The following is a 22,486-nucleotide window of genomic DNA, read 5'->3' on the forward strand; positions in this document are numbered from 1 at the left end:
AATAAATACACAGAGCCCGTTAGCAAGAGAGTGGGAGACTTACTGGTCCAAGACATTTTAGAAAATCTCTGTCCAATTATGAATTGACCATTGAACTAACCTAGCAGAGACTTCAGTGGACACACCTCACAAAGAATATAGACTTCATAGAATTAATTCAGAAAAGTCACCAAATAAACCACAACAAAAATCATTAATACACCAGAAACATGACCTATAAGAAATACTAAAGGGAGTCCTTCAGGCTGAAATTAAAGGACACTAGACAATAACTTAAATCCACATGAAAAAATAAAGAGCACCAGGAGCGGTAAATATATAACCCAATATAAAATACGGCATAAATGTATTTTTTTGTGTGTAACTTTTTTGCTATGCTATCTGATTTAAATGACAATTTCATAAAACAATAACTAAAAATCTATGTTGCTGAGCACACGATATATAAAGATATAATTTTAACAACAGAAAGGAGGAGAAAGGCATTTAAACTATATAGAAGTAAAATTTGGGGTATAATATTGAAATTAAATTGTTATTAATCCACAATTAGATTTGACCTAAATTAAAATGTTAATTGTAATCTAGCAGACAACTGCTAAGAAAATAACTCAAAAAATAGCAAAAGAAAAATAAGGGAATTAAAATAATACATTTGAAAATGTCTGTTCAACGTGCAGGAAGCAGTAATGGAAGGATAGAGGAATTTTTAAAACTTAAGACAAAGAGAAAACAAATAGCAAATATAAATCCTACATTCTCAGTAATCACGTTAAATATACACGTATTAAATACTCCATTAAAAGCACAGATTGGCAGAATGGAAAGAAGTAAAACTATCTCTTTATAGATGATACAATCTTGTATATATAAAGTCCTAAGGAATCCAACAAAAAACTACTAGAGCTAGTAAACAAATCCAGCATGCTGGCAGAATGCAAGATTAATATAAAAAATTTAATGACATTTCTATACATTAACAATGGCCATTCCAAAAGTGGAATTCGGAATACTAATCCTTTTATGATACCATCAAAAAGAATAAAATATTTAATAAATTTAATAAAAGAGGTTCAGTTTGTAGACTGAAAACTACAAAACATTGTTGAAACAAATTAAAGACCTAAGTAAATGAAAAAACATCCCACGTTCATACATTGGGAGACTTAATATTTTTAAGGAGACAATGCTTCCCAAATTGATCTGCAAGTTCAAAACAATCCTCATCAAAATCTGAATTGGCTTTTTTGCAGAAATTGACAATCTGGTCCTAAAATTAATGTGAATATGCAAATGAACCAGGATAGCCAAAACAATCTTGAAAAAGGGGAACAAAGTTTGAGGACTCACATTTTTTATTTCAAAATTTGCCTACAAATCTACAGAATCAAGATAGTGTGATATTGGCATAATGACAGACATGTAGATAAATGGAAAAGAATTGAGAGTACAGAAATAAACCCATACATACGGTCAATTGATTTTCAGAAAGGGTGCCAAGACCATTCAGTAAGGAAAAATATTCAAGAAATGGTGTTGGGACAAGTAGATATCTACATGCAAAATAATGAAATTGTGCCCCCACCTTACACCATATTAAACAATTAACATGAAATGGATTTACATAAAACAGAAACTTTATAATTTATATAACTCTTAGAAGGAAACAAAGGGGTAAATCTTCATGAGCTTGGATTTTGGCAATGGCTTCCTAGATGTGATATCTAAAACACAAACAACCAAAAAAGTTAGACAAATTGGACTTCATGAGAATTAAAAACATTTGTGTTTCAAAGGACATCATCAAGAAAATGAAAACACAACTCTCAAAATGGGAAAAAGTTTTTGCTGATTATACATCTGAGAAGTGTCTAGTAAACAGAATATACATAGAACTCTTACAGTTCAATAACAAAAGGACAAATCACCCAATTTTTTAATTGGGCAAAGGATCTGAGCAGACATTTCTCCAAAGAAGACATACAAATGGCCAATAATACATAAAAAATATTCAAAATGCAAATCTTTTTTATATATCTTTTTTATGATATATATCATAAAAAAGTATAATCTTTTTTATGATTAAAAAAGATGCAAACAATAACAAGTACTGATTAGAATATGGAGAAATTAAAATCCTGATACATTGTTGGTGGGAATGTAAAATGGTGCAGCCACTTTAGAAAACACTTTGGCAGTTCCTCAGAAAATTAAATGTAAAATTACTATATGAACCAAAAATTCTGCTCCTTAATATATAACCAAGAGAATCACAAATACATATTTAACCCAAAACATGTAGAAACATTATTCATAATCTCTAAAAAGTGAAAATAACTCAAATGAACATCAACTGATGAATGGACAAAATGTGATATGTGCATACACGGGACTATTACTCAGCCATAAAAAGGGATAAAGTTATAACATGGATGAACCTTGAAAACGTTACTCCAAGTGAAATAGCCAGATAGGAAAGGCACATATTGTATGATTCCATTTATATGAAATGTCCAGAATAGGTAAGTCGATAGAAATAGAAAGTAGATTTGTGGTTGTCAGAGTCTTGTGGGAGGAGGAAGAGGGGAGTGACTGCTAATGGGTACTGGATATCCTTCTGGCATAATGAAATGTTCTAACATTAGATACTGGTGATGACTGGACAACCTTATGAATGTATTAAAATCTACCGAATTGTATACTTCAAAAGGGTAAATTTTATGGTACTTAAATTATATCTCAATTTTAAAATAATCTTGTTTTTGTTTTAGAAAGCAAATATATCTGTCTTGTCTGTATAATTATAATTATACTTTAATAGGATACAGTCAGTTTCAGTAGATTCAACATTAGATTCATGTTGTATTCATAGTCGTAAGGATATATAGAAAAAGTAGAAAAAATGTAACACAACTATGTGGAAAATCTTTCCGCCTCCAAATGCTCAGAATAGAGGGAATTAATTTGAGCCAATTAGAAGACAGAATATCCTGGAAGTCTGCAAGGAATATTGTTCTTACTATTTGCTGGCACCAGGCAGCCTAAATCATGTTGCCAGTCACAGCACATATACTTGGCAGGTGCTTTTATGTAGAGGAATTGAACTGCATTTCAGAGCTGAAAGCAAAGAGAGAAAATTCCTATCTGCAAATGTTTTAAGGCCTCTTTGTTGTTGTATTAGTTTCCTAGTGCTGCTGTGACACACTGCCACAAACATAGTGGCTTCAAATGACCATAATCATTTACAGCACTTGAAGCTGAAGTCTGAAATTGATCTCACTGGGCAAAATTCAAGCTGTCAACACGGCCACATTCCTTCTGGAGGCTCAGGGAGAATCCCTTCCCTTGCCTTTTTTCGGGTTCTAGAGACTGCCTACATTCTTTAGCCTCTTCTTCCACTTTAAAGCCAGCAACTAGCATTTTCAAATCTCTCTGTGACTCTGACCTTCTGACTCCCTCTTCCATATTTAAAGGATCTTTGTTATTGCATTGGGTCCAATGTGGATAATCCAGAATAATCTCTATTTTAAAGTCTGTTGATTAGCAAACTTAATTATATCTGCAACTTTAATTCATTCTTGCCTTGTAACATGAAATAGTCACCAGTTTGGGTATTAGGACATGGACATCTTTTTTTTTTTTTTTTTTTTTTTGAGATGAAATCTCGCTTAGTCACCTAGCTAGAGTACTGTGATGCAATCTTGGCTCACTGCAACCTCTTCTTCCTGAGTTCAAGTGATTCTCCTGCCTGAGCCTCCTGAAGAGCTGGGACTACAGGCATGCACCACCACACTCAGCTAATTTTTTTTTTTTTTTTTTTTTAGTAGAGACAGGCTTTCACTATGTTGGCCAGGCTGGTCTCGAACTCTGACCTCAAGTGATGCACCTGCCTTGGCCTCCCACAGTGCTGGGTTTACAAGTGTGAGCCACCGCACTCAGCCTAAGATGTGGACATCTTTATTCTGCTTACCACAGTTCTCATTTTCAAATTCCATATCAAACTGGTTTTGAAATACACTTGGCACCCTATATCTGTGGGTTCTTCAGGGCCAACTGTGGGACTTGAGCATCCAAGGATTTGGGTATCTGGTATCTGCGGAGGTTCTGGAACCAATCCCCAGAAGATACTTAGGGGAGACTGTACTAACTGATTTTGCTGCCTTGCATCTTTGTTCAGTGCTACTGTAACTCCATCAATTCGCAACTACTCATTGGATCCCCCTCATTGCACAACACTCCACCAAGTGAGAAGTTATTCAAGGGGTTAAGGCATAGTCCCTGCCCTACCAGCAGGACCATAGCAAACCCGCCTTTACAGAGTGTTTAGACATATGCAAAAGGCCCTATTAGCTATCACAGTGATAGAGGGGGCACAACTAGCATTTTGTGCATAGGGCCAGGGATATTAGGTTTCTGGCATTACATGGAAATTTCCACAGAATGAAGAATTGTCACATGTCTCACTTGAATTTCAAATGTCCAGGGGGGCAATCATGTCTGTAAAAATCCTGCTTTTAATTATTTGTGCTTGGAACTGAATTCTTATTTGCATAAAAACTCAAGGTTTGCAAAATTTACTACTTATATAAATTTTCCACATGGTATATGAATTGTGTTGAGAGATGAATGTATTTTGTCTCATTTGGAACTCTGTCAATACTTATTTATTATTTCACAAAATCATATCAACAGCACCTGAGTTACCAAAGTGCCACAGTTGTATCAGTTAGCATCTCAGCTGCCCCATTTATGATAATTCTACACAGGTGAAAGCATGTGACCACTTCATTATATCTTCACTATTATTGTATGCAAGCACTTATACACTAAAATGTGCATTATTGTATAATTAACTGCTTTCCTTTTATTTCTCCTGTATAAGTTACAGTCTGTGCATGATGTTAGTTATTTTAGCATTGTATACATAGGTAGGTCATATTGGATATGGACTAAGAGGGCAGAGAGTAGTCGCTCTGAGCCCTTTATTAATCCCAGCCTCTCAGGGCACACAGGGCTCCTCAGCTCTCACTACTCTTGAGGCGTGCACAACTGAATCAGCGCACAGATGAATAGATGCTTTTGGTGAAGGGAACCATGAGATTGCAAGCTTTTGTTTTCATCTAGATTGTCATCTATTGAATGAATCCTTTGGTTGCTTTGGGATTGGCTCTCTCACATAGCTCTCTGACCTCTACTTGAGAGGAACCCTGCCTCTATTGACCAAGAGAACCAGATGGAATCCAGGGAGCAGAGGCAAGATGCCTTCTGTGCCAGGCCTGATGGAGAAACACTTTTGTCTCTCTTTGGCTGGTCCTTCAGTGGCTCTTCTATATCAATGTGGCCAAAATTAGAACGAAGATCCTAAAAAAAGCAGCCAAGGAGGACACACAGGCTGCCTCACAATTCCTATGAGGCACAGATAGAAGGCCATTTAGTCTACTGAGGTCAACATCCTGGCTGTTACTGAGGAGATATTCTTCCTGGTGAGTCCCCTTTCACAGATATCAAAACCTGGTTGAGGTAGCTGCTAAGAAAGGAAATAGCTGGTATGGGATTTGGTGATTCTGGACTGAGGTTAATGTCCACTAAGAGATGAAACCAACATCTTCTTGTGACTTTGTCAAGTTACCTCCTCATCATTAAAAACTTGCCTCAGTCCTTGGAATTCCTCCCTCCCAGCTATACCTGCTGCTGCACTGCAGCCTGTAACTGCTGCGCCATTTACAATTACCATGGAGCGCTGCCCTGAAGTACCTGGTATTACATATAGCTGCTCCCCTATAACGGGTGTATCTGTGTATTCCAGATCCAATTTCAACTCTATTTGCTCAGAATGTCTTTCTCTTTTTTGTAGACAACTCCATGCTGTTTGGGATCAGCTGGACTTGACAAAACATACTGACACACCAATCACATGTCACAACACCAGACTCTCAGACAACATTTTCATGGACACTGAGCCACTTCTGCTTTTATCCTGTCCTCCTCCACTTCTAGCCTTCAGGCACTTGGTGACTCCCTGAGGATACACCAACACTTCAAGACCACACAGTGCATCTGGAGTCTGGCTCAGTAGTCCTATGTCCTGAAATAACTGCTCGACGTTCCCAGAGCCAGTGAATGGGATTTGGGACATTTTTGTCATGAAGTCACAAGGTGAGACTATAAATGTCTTGCCTTTAAGGGTAGGGTTTTCCCATGACCCATCCATAAAATTTGTGAAAATGTTGTGCGTTGTACATTTTGGAGAGAAGAACTTTTATTATCTTCACGAAGGAATCTGTTACCCTAAAAGATTTAGAATCACTAAGCTTATTTGGTAAGATGTACCTATTCTTTTAGACTCCAGGTGAGGCTTGATCTCCAGTCTCAAAAGGAAATATATGATGTCATCAGACCCCTAGGAAAGTATTTCTGAATGTATGATATCATTTCCGTGTAACTCACCTTGCTAAGTCATTTAGATCCAACCGACCATCTTTATTTCTGTCAAAAATCTTCATCTGAAATGCAGAAGGGAAAATGGTTGTACTTGTAACAGGAATTAATTCTGAAAGTTATTAAAGCACTTTTCTATTTTGCTCTTCTGATCACATATTTGCCTAAATTGGCTGAGGAGCCCACTTACCTGGGGAAAATTAGTATTGGTCACAGAAGGAATTGCATGTCAGCCTCTCTGTTAGGATGAGCCATAGTAACCAAACCTCCTAAATCTCAGTGGCTTAACACAACACAGGTTTATTTTTCACTCATGTTATATGAGAATCAAGCGTTAGCTGGCAGGTCTACTTCATGTTGTCTATACTCTGGTGACATGGAATGACAAAGTAGTGACCATCTGGCCACATTCCTGATTGTCATTGCAGAAAGAAAGAATAGTAAATAATTTACTTATTAAAATTGTATTCTCCAAAGCAGACCCCTGGCCACACCCACCTTCAAAGGGATAGAATAATAAAATCCTACCATGTGAGGAAAACTACTTATTTGGAGGAAAGCAGCAACGACTACCAGTCTCTGACAGGCAAAACAGATAAAAATCTTTTATAAAGATTACAAGCTTGAAATGTGGGTTCTTGATTTGAGTCAAGGTTTTCTGAAATTATTTTATAGCCCTCATTTAGCATATCAACCACCAAGGAGGGCTTGGAGGGCTCATATCATAGGGTACTGTCATAGGGTATAGGAGAAACCTCATGTTTCCATGAAGGCAAAAGGTGTTGACGCTGAGCCTTTCCTTTCATAGAGAGACTTAGCATTGTCCAAAGAAGTTGTTTACATTATTAGATCAGACTAAACTTTAAACAAGATAGGACTAAAAGTTAAAAATTTCTGCACTAACCACAAATTAGAAAGACAAGATTGGTTTGGGCAAAATAGAAGAGATAGATTTCTTTGCACATCTGAGTTGAAATGTGAGTGAATTTTGTGACTTTACAACATTTTAATGCTACAGAATATCTCTAAACATATCCGTATAAGGAGGCTGCACAAGGAAAAAGAGGGAGCGAGATAATCTGAAAATATATACAACAGATTTTGCTTTAAAAGATACATTAGTCCCCATCCTTCCTCTCTCTGCAAATACAGTTTATTTTAATATTTAAAATGAATTTGAAAACCCATTATCCCTATTTTGGCACCAAAATGTGTATTACAGAATTAAAACACAGGTTATATTTTTATACATTTGGACATATTACATGTCCAATTATGTCCCTTAAACATAAACACTATACAGTATCCAGTAAAAAGTCTGATGGGAATACACTTTGCTAGAAGATGAGCCATGAGTTATTTTCTGTGACATCTTCATGGTGAGAGGATCTATCTTAATAGAAAGCTAGGTCAGCTTGAGCTTTAAGCAAGTAACAGCTCACCTTGAAAGACGTGGGCCTAACTCCATTGCTGTGCAAACTTACTCCAAGAGAAAACAATCCCATGCTCGAAATTGGCCTGGGATGAACCTAACATCAGTGTGCTAAATTGTGCTTCTACCCATCAGAAAATTGGCTATGGCTCAAATAAGAATAAGAATCAGGAAAAAAATCATTTGCCTAATTTTTCCATCTCTGAGTGTATACCAGTGGAAATGAATGGCACACATATTCCACTGTATCTGCTCGTCTACTTTCCTGGGGCCTCTGTAGCTCTAAGTTCAAATATTAATGATGAGGGAAGCTTGAAGCATGCCTGTAGCAGCAGACTAGAAATCAAATCTTGTGTGACATTAAGACATTATGCTTCTTTGCAAGCATAACCTTTAGTGAATTTTGAATGCTTGATGTATTTGTTTGAGACATAATGGCTTCTTAATTTTAAACTAATTTTAGTTTAAACTAATTTTAGATCCAACCGACCATCTTTATTTCTGTCAAAATCTTCATCTGAAATGCAGAAGGGAAAATGGTTGTACTTGTAACAGGAATTAATTCTGAAAGTTATTAAAGCACTTTTCTATTTTGCTCTTCTGATTACATATTTGCCTAAATTGGCTGAGGAGCCCACTTGAAATTGAACCATTTCAATTGAAATTGAAATAAATTGAACCATTTATGAGGGCTCAATACTTTATATGTTATTACATTTAATTATCACAACATCCTTATAAGGTCAAAAAAAATCTGCATGTAACAAATAAGGAAATTGATATTTAGAAAGATTGAGGTAAGTTGTTTAAGAAGCAAGATTTTAATCTAAGCATATCTGTCACCAGAGCTCTTTCCATAAAACCAGGCTCTTAGCTCTATAAAGTCTGGGTATCTCATCCTGAATTTGGTTTGCTTCATGTCTGGTTATGAAGTAAAACATCTGGTGCAGGCTGGGCGCAGTGGCTCACGTCTGTAATCCCAGCACTTTGGGAGGCTGAGGAGGGCGAATCACAGGGTCAGGAGATCGAAACCATCCTGGCTAACATGGTGAAACCCCGTCTCTACTAAAAATACAAAAAATTAGCCAGGCATGGTGGTGGGCGCCTATAGTCCCAGCTGCTGAGGAGGCTGAGGCAGGAGAATGGTGTGAACCCGGGAGGTGAGCTTGCAGTGAACTGAGATCGCGTCACTGCACTACTCCAGCCTGGGAGACAGAGGGAGACTCCATCTCAAAAAAAAAAAAATCTGGTGCCATAGACTATGCCAGAGATGTGATATTTACCTTTTCTAATTGCCTCTTTTTAGAGAAAAGACTCTATGTGGATTTCCCTCCAACTCAGTCATCTGAATTTCCCCTAAAGAAATAGAAACTTCATGATAGTTGAGTCAACTCTAAGACTGCCAATTTTCACTTCACTGGACTCACGCTTATATAGTTCATTTCTATCTATTTTCTCTACCTTTGACTATAAACCAAGAGATATAAGCCTAGTGCCTGACAACTGCTCCAGGCAGTAGTGGCAGGTTAGTCACAGCCTGAGCTCCATGAGCAAGCGCCCCTGCCAGCCCTCAGCCCACAACCCAGCTCCCCTTCAATCCCCTGCACACACACCCCTTCCCACTGGGCTCCGTGCCCTGAAGCTGCACGGGTGCTCATTTACCCTGGCTGGAATGATGATGAAGTATTCCCAGGCCAGAACAGGCTCCAGAATTTCTGAAACCAAATGTTCACTGCCTTGTGACATTGGTACTCAAATCCCTGTAGCAAACATGCTCTGACCAAAAACACAGAATATGAGGACGTGACCCCTGCCCAGAAGCTCCTCTCGCAGTGACTCCTGACCAAGACCAATGGGCTGTCCTGCTAGACTGAGTGGCTATTTCTTGCCAATGATGCTCACCCAGTGTCCATCCTGGAGGACTCTACTGGGCACCCACAGAATCAGAAGTGACCACCTTCACCTGTAGCATCAACCATGCCAAGCTGATGGTGGTGGAGGGACGATGTATTTACTGTGTGAACTCTGAGAAGTGCACTAGTCCGAAATCCTCAGGGAAGCCTGGGTGTTCTCTAGCTTATCTAGTATCTCCAGATCTGTCCAGGAACTTGGTCATGCTCTTTTCAAAAACAACATGATTGTAACTGCGAAGAGTTTTCAATATATCTTGGCCAAGCTGCCAGATGATACACCTTCCAAAACACCTGCTGGGACAGCAAAGGAAGCCGAAGGGAAGGCAAAGGAGACAGCACTGACAGCTGTGGAGAAGGCCAAGGACCTAGCGAGCAAGGCAACCACTGAAATGCAATAACAGCAACAGTGCATGTAGCCAGCCTGGGCCCTGCCCACCGCCGCCACAGCACCCCAGATGACCTGGTTCAAATCTCTCTGCCCTTTTCCAATTTACTTCCAGTGCTACCTACTGCCTGGGTTGTGGGTTGAGGGTGGGTGTCCTGTTGACATCTACAGAACACCAGGCATACCCATATCTGAGCCAGTCCTGCTTATTTCCCCACTGGGCAGCTGAGGTCAGAAGCACAGAGAGGTGTGGTGACTTGCACACGATCACAGATGGGCTGCAGATAAATTGGTAATAAATGCTAGACTGCAAACTCCATGAGGGCAGGGATCTTTGTTTTGTTTTGTGATATGCCCCCAAGTACTTGGCATATATCTAGTACATAATAGGCATTCAATAATTATTTATTGAATTTTTTAAAAAAGAAAATAAATATAGGCCTTATTTTTTCCTCCCTCTTTATCCTAATTCACTCCAGGAGGGCTGTGGCAGTTGACGATGACAGCGGTAGGGGGCATGCCTTCCATTCTGAAGGGCAATTGCTGAAAGGTGGAGAAGAGCCCTTCATCACTCTTCTTACCTCTACCACTGCTTTTCCAAGACTTGCACTCATACTCCATCCACACATTTTTGAGAATTAGCTACCTGAAAGGTGCTATCAAGGCTCCTAGAAATGGAACACAATGTCTTATTAACAAATGCCTTAAAATTCTAAGTGTGGTAGTTCCCATTCTCTGGCAAGAGACCCCTCAGGGACTTTGGAGTTACTCAGAATTCTCCTTAGATTGAATAATCTTTTAGTTTTTCAAACCTTTGTAGGTGCAGTAGTGATTGTAAAATGCAAAATCACTTAAAATCATTACTGGGTAACTTCCTGTCAACAGATATTTTCTTAAACAGTAGATTCAAAGTACAACTACTCTCATGTGGTGGGAGAGGAAGTCTGTGACTTTTTAAAACAATTCTTAATGAAGAATTTTAGTATAATGCCTGCCCATGGTGAAAAACATGCAAATAATTCAGCAGAGTCAAGAGTGTGAGTCCCTCCCTTGCCTGTTTTAGTGGTAACTACCATTCACAGAGTCTTATGTATCCTTCCAGAAACTTTTTAAGCATACAAGTATATGTGTATATATGTACACACACATATATCACATATATCTAGTTTTTTGAAGAATAGGACCATATGCAATATACTATTTTGCAGCTTCCTTTTTTTTAATTTAATAAATTATTGGAAAAATCATTCTTTAGCAGTTCTTTTTTTTCTTTTTTTTTTGTTTTTTTTGAGAAGGAATCTCGCTCTGTCACCCAGGCTGGAGTGCAGTGGCGCCATCTCGGCTCACTGCAAGCTCCGCCTCCCAGGTTCACACCATTCTCCTGCCTCAGCCTCCCGAGTAGCTGGGACTACAGGCACCCGCCACCACACCCGGCTAATTTTTTGTATTTTTAGGAGAGACAGGGTTTCCCTGAGTTAGCCAGGATGGTCTCGATCTCCTGACCTTGTGATCTGCCCGCCTCAGCCTCCCAAAGTGCTAGGATTACAGGCACGAGCCACTGCGCCCGGCCAGCAGTTCTTTTTTAAGAAAACTTTAAAGGAGATCCTCATTCCTCCCTAGAAATTATTGCCATATGCTATTCCAAAAAAGATTTAGAACCCCCTCCCATATTATCAATTGAGAATTATTTGTCAGGTAATTACTGTGTCTAATAGCATTCTACACACTATGGGACATCCCAAACAATTATTAAGATGGTACATGATTTTAGGAGTATACAACTGTAATTTAAGAGTGAAAAAGAAATATCTGAAATATACGTTAACGAATAAGATTCAGCATTATCTCTTTATGATAGAAAAAGAGACAGAGCAACGTGACAGGATATTGGAGGAGACTGAGGAAGGAGATAAGCATTCAGGTAAGTTCTGAAGGAAGGATAGGATTTGGAAATGAGGCAGAGAGAAGAGAGGAAGACATTATAGACTAGCAAATGTAAGAACAAAGACACCAAGATAGAAATTCACATGATAGCAATAGGTTAACCATAGACAGTCACCAGGGAGGACAAGGGCTGTTCTGGGAGTAGAGGAGAGAAGTTAGAGTGGGAGAGAGAATGGGGCCAGATGATGCAAGAGCTTGAAAGCCATAAATAGGAGTTTAAACTTTTGCAGATCCATGCACAGGTGACTGACATCATTCATTCATTTATTCATGAGTTCATTCATTTAGCAAATATTTATGGAGTGCCTACTATGTGTCAGACACTGTTCTATTTACTGAACAAACAAAGATTCATGCTCTCATGGAGCTGATTTGGAAAGAGGAGATGGAAGGGGCGAAGGAAAATAAGACAGATAAGTAAAATACTGACTGCTTTACATATGTAACATGAAATATACATGTTACCTATGTTAAATGCTCTGGAGGAAAAATTAAGTAGCATATAGAATAGCAAGTTGGGGGTACAATTTTAAATAGAATGGAAATGGAAAGCCTCAATTAAAAGGTGGCTTTTTCATAAAGACCTGAAAGAGATGAAAGTAAATCAAATGCATACCAGGGTTAAAAATATATTGGCAGGGATATGGCAAGTGCAAAGCACCTGTGGCAGCACATACATGCATGTCAGAGTAACCAAAAGTATGACAGGCAATAGTGTGGCAAGACTAGGACTGGGGAGGAGATAAAAGGAGATAAGGTGGGAAAGGTGATGACTTGGTGTGTGAGCAGGTGGTGTAAGAACTTTGGCTTTTTCTCAGAGACAGAGCCTTTGGAGGTTTTTGATCTGAAAATGACATAATCTGACTCATAGTATAACAGGATCACTCTGGCTGCTGTGTTTCATAGAGATGGTAAGAGACAGGAATGGAAATAGGGGGATTTGCTGGGAAGCATCTTACAATTTGGTTGAGAAATAATCATGGCTTGGAACAGGGTGAGAAATGATCAGATTTAGAATGTAATTTAAATGTGTTCAATAAGATTTGCCAGTTAGATGTGGAGTGATAGAGAAAGAGGCATCGAAGATGGTTTCAAGTGTCATGACTTGAGCAACTTGAAAGCTTGAGGAAGACCAGTAGTGGAGTAGGTATTTGGGGAAAGGTCAGAATTTCAATTTGAGACATGTTGAAAATGTATATTAGTCATGCAGTTCAAGTAGAGATACACATTTAAGTGTATCCAAGAAGTTTAGAGAAGTGGTCTGAGTCAGCCATATAAGTCAAGGGTGGTCAGCCTTTAGCTTGTATTCAAAACCATGAGACTGGTTGAGATTACCGAGAGTGAGAGTGGACATAGAAGAGAAGAGATCTGGGGACTGACCCCAGACGAGTGTCAGGTTGACCTGGATCACAGTGATGAATACCTAGACCCAGAGAAGGAAGCAGATATGAGCTGCTTTAATCCAGGCATGAAATATGAGAGCCAAGACCAGGATCATGGATGGGGACAAGCTTAAACTCATATCATTCTCTTTGTCTGCCATTGTTGCGGGATTTAGGAGGATGAGAGTGACCTCGGGTTGAAACAGAAGAATATTGAGTGCACTCAGGCCCAGCTGACTCACGTGCAAAAGACTGGGATCGGAATAAAGACAGCACTTGACTTTTACATACACTTTACAAAAGTGGGTGGGCTAGCTTGAAGCAAGCTTACAGTGGCGTGAAAGCAGGGATACAGAGGCAGGACAAACTTAGGATTGCACATAACCATTGCCAAGCAACCCAGTTGTCCATTATCTAGGTTTGCCTAGGCACGGGCTTATCTCTTAACCTTCACTATGGTACCCAGGCAGCTGTAGTTCAGGCCTACTCAGGCTTCTTATGACCTTTGTTGTACTTCCTAGATAAAACAGAATACCTGAAGCCACTAGTTATAGAGAACAGCAATCTATAAACTCATTCCATAAAATAAAGGAAAATTTGTTTTTCTTCTCCCTATGTTGAGGGAGTGCTGGGAGAGTCTCCAGAGCACATTAAGTAGTATTATCAAGACTTTTCCTGGGTCTGGGCTGTGCTTGTTGCTGCCTCTGGGACAAGTCAGCCTAATACAGGAAAACTTATTTCTCTTTCTTTTTATTTTTCTTTAATTTACCACCTCACCATAGTCTCAGATTTAAATGTACTGTTTTATAAAAGTTCAAGTTTCCTGCTCTAATTTAGTATGTGATTTAACATCAGCCAGAAATATTAGCTTACATTTAACGAAAGTAAATATTATCTAAAAATATCCTATCCAGACAGCTAAATCTTTCCTCCTGCCTGGCGTTGGCAGCACCTCTAAATTCAGTATCATAATTTGATTTTAATAATAGGCTGTCTCCTTCCTCATTAATTAGGAATCAGGATAAGACAAGATGTGCAGACCTCAGCTTCTCTCTTCTGATTGGTCATTCTGCCTTAACTCACTCATTAGTCATGCTTCAGCCAGTTTTTAAATATGCCAATCCTTATTCAGATCAATTTGAATTCATTTAATAAGTTACATCTCTTAAGTAAAGCATTTGATGCTAAACCTCAGAACAAAATCTTTAATACAGTATTGCCATGATTATGTCCATTGCTCAATAAAAATCCATTAAAGCAGCAATAATGTGATTTTACGCTCAGGATTTAGAAGCTTAAACTCATATCATTCTCTTTGTCTGCCATTGTTGCGGGATTTAGGAGGATGAGAGTGACCTCGGGTTGAAACAGAAGAATATTGAGTGCACTCAGGCCCAGCTGACTCACGTGCAAAAGACTGGGATCGGAATAAAGACAGCACTTGACTTTTACATACACTTTACAAAAGTGGGTGGGCTAGCTTGAAGCAAGCTTATTGGATTTAGGATTTAATATTATCTAAAAATATCCTATCCAGGATTTAGATCCAGGATTTAGGATTTTCAGCCCAGGATGTAGAAGTCGGTTTTAAAAGCTAAGTTCCTAAAAGTTAGTACACCCAAAAGTTTCTAGGGAAATGTAAAAAGTCATTTAAAAAATCAACTATCAAGTTCCAAAATCTGTTTGTTGGAAAGTATAAGTCACCTCTATGACTTAGGGAAGAAAAATGAAATCGATTGGTCAAAATTTCATTAAACTCATTTTATCTTCTAATCAAACTCAAATCTTTGGGTGGAAACTCTTTCACCAGCTTCCTCCACACTTGGCTGTCATCTCAGTGCATAAAAAGTCAATGAGAAACTGATATAGCTTGGATGTTGTCTCCTGTAAATCTCACGTTGAAATGTAATCCCCAGTGTTGGACGTGATGAATCACGGGGGCAGATTTCTGATGAATGGTTTAGCACCATCCCCTTGGTGCTATAGTGCTATAGTGAATGCTTTCTCCCAGCATCTGGTTGTTTAAAAGTGTGTGGCACCCTCCTCGGCTCTCTCTCTCTTGTTCGTGCTTTTGCCATGTGATGTGCTTGCTCCTGCTTCACTGTCTACCATAAGTAAAAGCTCCCGGAGGCCTCCTCAGAAGTAAAGCAGATGCCAGCATCATGCTTGTACAGCCTGCAGAACCATGAGCCAATGAAACCCTCTTTTATAAATTACCCAGTTACAGGTGTTTCTTTATAGCAACACAACAATGGCCTAACACAGGGGCCATTTGGAATTTGTTTGATTATGGACCTGTCTCCATGGGACAATTTAGAACGAAAATGAGTACTTAACTGCAGCACACATGAGCAGAAGAGCTATGAGGTGTTGGCAATGAAACAGACATAGAATAATAGGACTGTCGTAGCCAATGGACAGTTCTCAACCTAGATACTTAAACATTGGGTAAGATCACTCTGATTTCCCTCAACTACTTCCCAGGACTCTATACTTACAAATCTAAGCTAAAAATGTTGCATACTGCCCAATTTTCTTGAGCTCAGGACATCCCATTGTAAGGTGATGCCAGCCTGAAGCTTCTTTAATTTAAGCCTGACGGCTGTAAAGGGAAAAGCTCTGGGCAACTGGCCTGATTTGTGATGTGCATCATCTTTCTTCAACCACATACTGCACCCTTTCTGATTCTGCCCTGGAGGGTCTGGTTTAAGGGAGAGGAGAAAAGGAGAATTTCAGAGCATAAAGCTCTGCTTGGGGAAGATTGGATCTGTGCAAAATGCTGAAATGTGCAATATGCAACCCTCCAAGCAATATACAATATGCTCCCTCCCACCCAAGAGGGAGCAAGAGCCATAATAGGGGCACAGGGTCATAAGAAACATTGACAGGGGAGATAGGAGGTTCCCAAAGACAAACGTTCCTTATTTTGTCATGGTTTCATCATAGCTGGCTATTAGGTAACAACTGAAAGTTCAGTTTAATTTGCATTAAGTAGCCTACTACGTGTCAGGTCCCATGTGAGGGCTGGGACAAGAAGGTTAGATGCTGTCCTCACCCTTGAGGAGTCAAAGGCTAGTGAGGTACAAGACCCATAAGCAGATAACATCAGTGTCATCCTTGACTCCCACGTGATTCATCAGGAAATCTTCTCAAATTTATCTTCAAAATATATTTAGTTCTTACCTCTTTGCCACTGCAACTGAGTCCAAGTTGCCATCCTCCATCACCTGGATGGCAACAATGGCCTCTCAGCAGATCTTCCTGATTCCATACTTGCCCATTGAGGACTTCTCAATCAAGGGGGCAAATCTTGACATCCTCTGCATCATAGCCCTCTAGCCATTTTCCATCTAACTAAAACCCCAAGTCCTCACGATGGGCTAAAAATCCCATGATGGTCTGGCTGCTGTTTAGTCTCATCCTTTCTTGCTCTGCTCCAGCCATGCTGGTCTCCCCGTTCTTAAAATCCCAGGCACGCTTTTGCACTAGGGGCCCTGTGCCTCCTGTACCCTCAGTCCCTCCTCACATCTCACCTTCTCAGAGGAGTCACCCTGACCACCTTATTGAAAAGTACCCCTTCTTCCCAGTCCCCTACCCCAACTGCTCCTGCTAGCACTGCCATTCCCGGCCCAACTCCACTTTTTAATTTTTTCCATAACACTCATCTCCCTCTGTTATGCAATATAATGAATTATTAATTACATTTATTATTTGTTGTCAGTCTCTCCTTTGTCTATTTTGCTCACTGTTGAATCCCTGTTGACTAGAATAATGCTTGGGGCATAGTAGACATGTAATGAATATTTGTGGAATGAATTAAATTATTAAGAAGCTAAGATGATAATATGCACAAGGCACTACACAGGCACAGAGAAGGGGTACTGGGCTCACCGTGGAGGGAAGGCTACAGAAGATTTTTTTTAGGGCAAGTTGATATCTAACTGAATATCGAATGATGAGCAAGAACCAGGTGAAAAAAGTGAGGAGAAAAAAGCTGAGCTATATCAAGAAGTAAAAGAGTAGTGGTTTAGTATGGTTAGTTGGAGGTGGGGGCAAGCTCCTCAGAGTCAAAGGTAGTCAAAGAAATACTGGCAACATGCTGGAGATTCTACATGAAAATATATTCATTAAGTAGGTCATGTTTTATAAGTCGATAAAATCGAGATAACAGCAGCCAGTGTTAACATTCTGTTAAATCAATGTTAAAAATATGCTGAACTAGAAAAACACCTCCTTATTGTTCTGTACCCCAGGCAGTTTCCATCTAATTTCCTTTTTCATAGTATTCATTCTATTAAAGGGCTTCACTGGAGCTTAGGTCAAAAGGAACCTAGAGATTTTCCTGTAGCTGGGGAACTGCTTCCCACTGCTGGGGGATTTCCCACTTCACCCTTTGGTGCTGAGCACATATTTACTCAGGATTTCAGACATCATTTTGCATGCTATTAAAACAAATCAACATAGTAAGAGGCTGAATAATTTCCTTAATTGAGATCCTGCCCTGAGATTTGATTCTCTCCTTGGCATTTGCTTTCTCCTGTCTAGGCCAATTACAAGTTACCAGGGTCAAGAGCACTTGCCTCCTTCCCAGCATAGACTCACTTGACTGGAGGCACATTCAGAGCAGAGTACAGAGGGAGAGTAGAGAAAGCTCCAGGGCTGAAAACCAGGGGAGCTTAACTTCCAGCTTAACAGATGCCTTTAGCTAATGAACATTTTTTCTCAGTTATCTGATCTTTAAAATGAGCTTAAGAACTCAACCTGATGGTGACTTAGTCACTTAAAACGCTTTCTTATCCTTAGTCATCAGATATATAAAATTGCATGAACAATACCAACACTGTAGAGAAGTTGTTAGAAATATTATAGTATTTGGAAATACCAATTAAAAGCCTAAGTAGGTCAACCTGGTGGTACACATTTTAACAAACTCTTCTCAGTAATATGTATCCCTGACTTCACCATAAGGTTCAATGAGGTGAATCTGCTCAATAACTCTTTATATAATAAATATGACAATCCTACAAGTAATTAAGGCTTTATCAGCAAATTTCCTTGCTTACTAATTAAGAAACCTGAAGGTTTTTATAGGAATGAACCACACGCCTAGGGATAGAAAAGGATAGGGGAGGAGAAAAGACAGAGGAGCCAGATACAATTTAATACAAATCATTGATGAGTACTGGGAGAAATGCATCAAGTCAGGTGTTGAAACAGAACATGAGGATGAGTTTACCAAAGGCAGCTTCCTACTTCACCACTTTCCATGGAGCTTGACACAAAAATAGTCTCAAGGTCACTTGGAACAAGGATGACATGAGGGGAATGTGAAATAATGACAACTACTGCAATAAGAGCTAACTCATTATATTCTGGACAGTATGCAAGTCCTTCAAATGCATCAACACATTTGCCCTCACAGGAATTAGGCACTATTCATCCCCATTTTATCGGAGAAGTAAATAAAGTTGAGAGGCTTGACAGTTTTCTTACATCCTAGCTAGTAAGTGGCAGAGGTGGGACATGCATCCTCCATCTATCTGACTCTCCAACTGCACTAAATCAACATGCTAAATGAGGAGAATCATCCACTGTGGTGAGAGGCAGCTTCCATCTGTTTGGTGCTGATTGTCTAAGTCCATGTTTACTTGTTTCCATGTGACTTCAATTAACATTGAAGTTATTGGCCTGGTGCTTAGAAACCTAATATTGACTGAACTTTTCAGGTTTCCCCACAGACTGGTGAACAGCTTTCTCTCTCAAATAGATGCAACCTGGTCACAAGAGAGAGGCTACAACCGTTCAGTTTTAGCCAGTGTTTTTCAGAGTTGAGGTTTCCTCTTGCATTCATTTAGCCTTCAATTTCTCAAGGACGAACTCTCTAGCAGACACTGTTTCTGGGGTCTGGGGAGGGAGTGGGGGAGCTGTCCTCATGGAGGTAATTACTCATGGAGTAGTGAGTAATTACTCATTACTTACCATGGTGCCAGTGTATTCTTCCAGTTTAGCCTCAGAAATGGCCTTTCTGTGGTGAAGAAAGAGGTCTCGGAGGAAGTTCTGTGGCGCCAAGAGAAGAGTCATACGTCATATAGTGAGCAAATAAACTGCAAAGGTCTTAAAAGGCCTTATTTCAAGAATTGTGGGTTGTTTGTTTCCAGGAGGAAATAAAATGCTTTTAGCGAGCAATAAATCCAAGAATTGAGGGCTGTCACTGTTTATAGGGAGCTCATGGGGCCCAGGGAATAGCTCCAGCATGAAAAAGTTATCATAAATGCTCAATTATGCTTCTTTTCCAGAGACAGCAATGTGACTTGCACTTTCTAAACCTTTTAAAATGAATATATATACATATATGTACATATGTATGTATTTTTGAGTAACATATTCAAATACATCTTTCTTGGGCCCACAGAAATCAAACTCATGATACATATGTATCAAATTCCCAATGATAAACAAACCCACCCCTTCACCCAGTGACACTTACGCGGAGCTCAGCAGCTGATATAAAGCCACTGGTGTCAGCATCATATTTGCGCCAAATCTGAAATACACAAAAGTCATTAATTCATTTATCCTCAGATAAGTTGGAATAATTATGTGGTATCTACTACAGTTCAGCATCTGAAAACAGTACTTAACTGAATGGAAATTCCACTTTTGATAGGAAACTTTAGGCTTTCTTTGGTGATAGCAATTTTGGGCAGAATCCACCAGAAATGGATCATTGCATTCACCTGGAGCCACTTAAGGAGGGCCACAGTGGTTTCAATGAAAGCCCAGAGTGGGCTTTAATCGAAAGGGTTCTTTTGGAAAGTTCAGAATGGAAAGATACAAAGGGATGAACTTCAATTTGGGGCAATATGACAAACTAAGAAACCTCCTCAATACTAAATACCTAAAAATGCAACATCCTATGAAAATAACTTTTAATTACATTGCATAGATCACAAGAAAGTGAAAGGACTTCTTAGAGACCCAACATGATAGGAAAGCACAAACTTAGAGTGGTAATGTAGGACTGAAACCAAAGCCTGTCCCAAGTATATCTGCTGGTCCCTGGCAACAAAGTCTGCAGTTTTACGAGAAAACTGCACATGTGGTAGACAGGGAATACCTCATGGGACCCACACAGGTGGAAAATCAGATCGAGGTGCCCGCTTTAAACTAAAGCTTCAAAACTAAAACCTTAAAGAAAGATGAACTTTAAAAAATTACACTGCAGAAAAGTTCCCTAAGAAATCTTGCCTGTGTGGGCTTGTCTCTGATGGAGGGAATAAAATAACTGATAGTTCCCAGTTATAAGCTACTCTTCTCATTAGTGTGAGGCCAGCATTCATCCAACTGAAGATGCAGTTACTGAACTGGAAGACAGAACAGCTGAAACTCTTTGAGGAAAGCGCTGAACTACTTTCTTTAATAAATTCTGTTACTCTCACCACCTCTGATTATTCCGTGGACAAGGCTCACATCAGTTGGCAAGCTCCCTAACTCTTGTACAAAATAAAAGGTTACACTAAGTTGTTTTTTTTTTTTTTCATTGACAGATTTTTCTTAGATCCTAAATGGATTGCCTGTGTTCTGTGTTACCAACTGCAGGAACCTTAATTATTAACCACAATCAGTGTCCTGAGCTCAGACTCTGCAGGGATAGTAGGAGATGTTGATACTGATGCTATGTCAACACTGATGCTGATATTTAGTGATAACAATTCAGAAATGTCACTCCTTTCAGACTCTGTCATGTATGTCTGAATTTAGTCCAATTTACACAATGAGTTAAATGTGATTTATATCTTTTATCGTATGAATATGCCAAAACTATGAGAATTTCAAATAATTTTTAAAATTTTTTGCATGCTTTTTAATTGCCATTCTCCAACAATTTCCATCTAAATTATTGTGTAGTTTTACTACAGCTGAGTCATTGGAGAGCCAAAGATTTTTATGTGAATATTCAGCAAGATAATTTAAAGAATTATCTTTAAAGAATAAAGACAAAATAAAGACATTTCCAGACAAACAGAAGCAGAGTTTATTACCAGCAGACTCTCAATAAAGGACATACTCTAGGAAAAAGAAGGAACAGGAAGAAGGAAATCTGAGATATACGAAAAGGAATGGTGAACAAAGACAATGGTAGCAATATGACATGTGGTGACACATGGGCAAATTGAAACAAATCTTGACTGCATAAAATTTGTGGGATTAAAGAAAACAAGATACAACTAATATTCTGGACAATAATGGCACATGAGTTGGTGGGTAAGAGTTATAGTGTGTTAAGATCCTGTGGTTCAGGGGAAAAGTAAAGACATTAACTTAGAATTTCTTAAAATATGTAGAATGTAATGGGATATAAGACAGTTAATTTTAAAAAATGAATAATTTACAATGATAGTTTTAAAAACTGGGTACAGAAAGGGAAAGCTCTTCTTTACAGATAAAATTGACAAACTAGAAAGGCAGGAAAAGTAGAATTTTAAAAAAAGATAAGAAGCCTCCATAGGGCCATGTGCTTTTCCCACTTCTCAAGATTATTCAAGACTACACTAGGCCTAACATTTTAATACTATTTTTCTATATTCATGATTTTTTTTCTGAAATCATGTTCAATGTACAAAATTAATGAAATACAAAAAGAAAAAATGTATAATCTCCAGAAATTCCTCTCCTGAGATAATTACTTATTGTTTCCATGTGTTTCATTTCTATCATGTTTCTACAACATACACTAAAAAACAGAATTGGGGTCATATTGTCTATACGCTTGGGCAGTCTATTTGTTATTTTTATTAAAAATGTTATCTGAGTGTTTTTATTTGTTTTTGTTTTTTTTGTTTTGAGATGGAGTCTCGCTCTGTCGCCCAGGCTGGAGTGCAGTGGCACGATCTCGGCTCACTGCAAGCTCCGCCTCCCAGGTTCACGCCATTCTCCTGCCTCAGCCTCTGAGTAGCTGGGACTACAGGCGCGCACCACCACGCCCGGCTAA

At 39.0% G+C, this 22,486-nt stretch overlaps 1 protein-coding gene across 1 annotated transcript in view; it reads right to left on the bottom strand.

Annotated features, from left to right (window-relative positions):
• Positions 1–22,486, bottom strand: part of SCGN (secretagogin, EF-hand calcium binding protein) — a 50,449-nt gene that overhangs the window by 13,088 nt on the left and 14,875 nt on the right. The window contains exons 5-7 of the mRNA XM_017878498.1: positions 19,982–20,038; positions 19,474–19,551; positions 6,449–6,503 (exon numbers count right to left, since the gene is read on the bottom strand). Coding sequence (XP_017733987.1) covers positions 6,449–6,503; positions 19,474–19,551; positions 19,982–20,038 — 190 coding nt within the window. The remainder of the gene's footprint in view (positions 1–6,448; positions 6,504–19,473; positions 19,552–19,981; positions 20,039–22,486) is intronic.

This window comes from Rhinopithecus bieti, unplaced genomic scaffold (genome assembly GCF_001698545.2).
Source record: "Rhinopithecus bieti isolate Rb0 unplaced genomic scaffold, ASM169854v2 scaffold_11110, whole genome shotgun sequence".
In the NCBI taxonomy this organism is placed as follows: domain Eukaryota; kingdom Metazoa; phylum Chordata; class Mammalia; order Primates; family Cercopithecidae; genus Rhinopithecus; species Rhinopithecus bieti.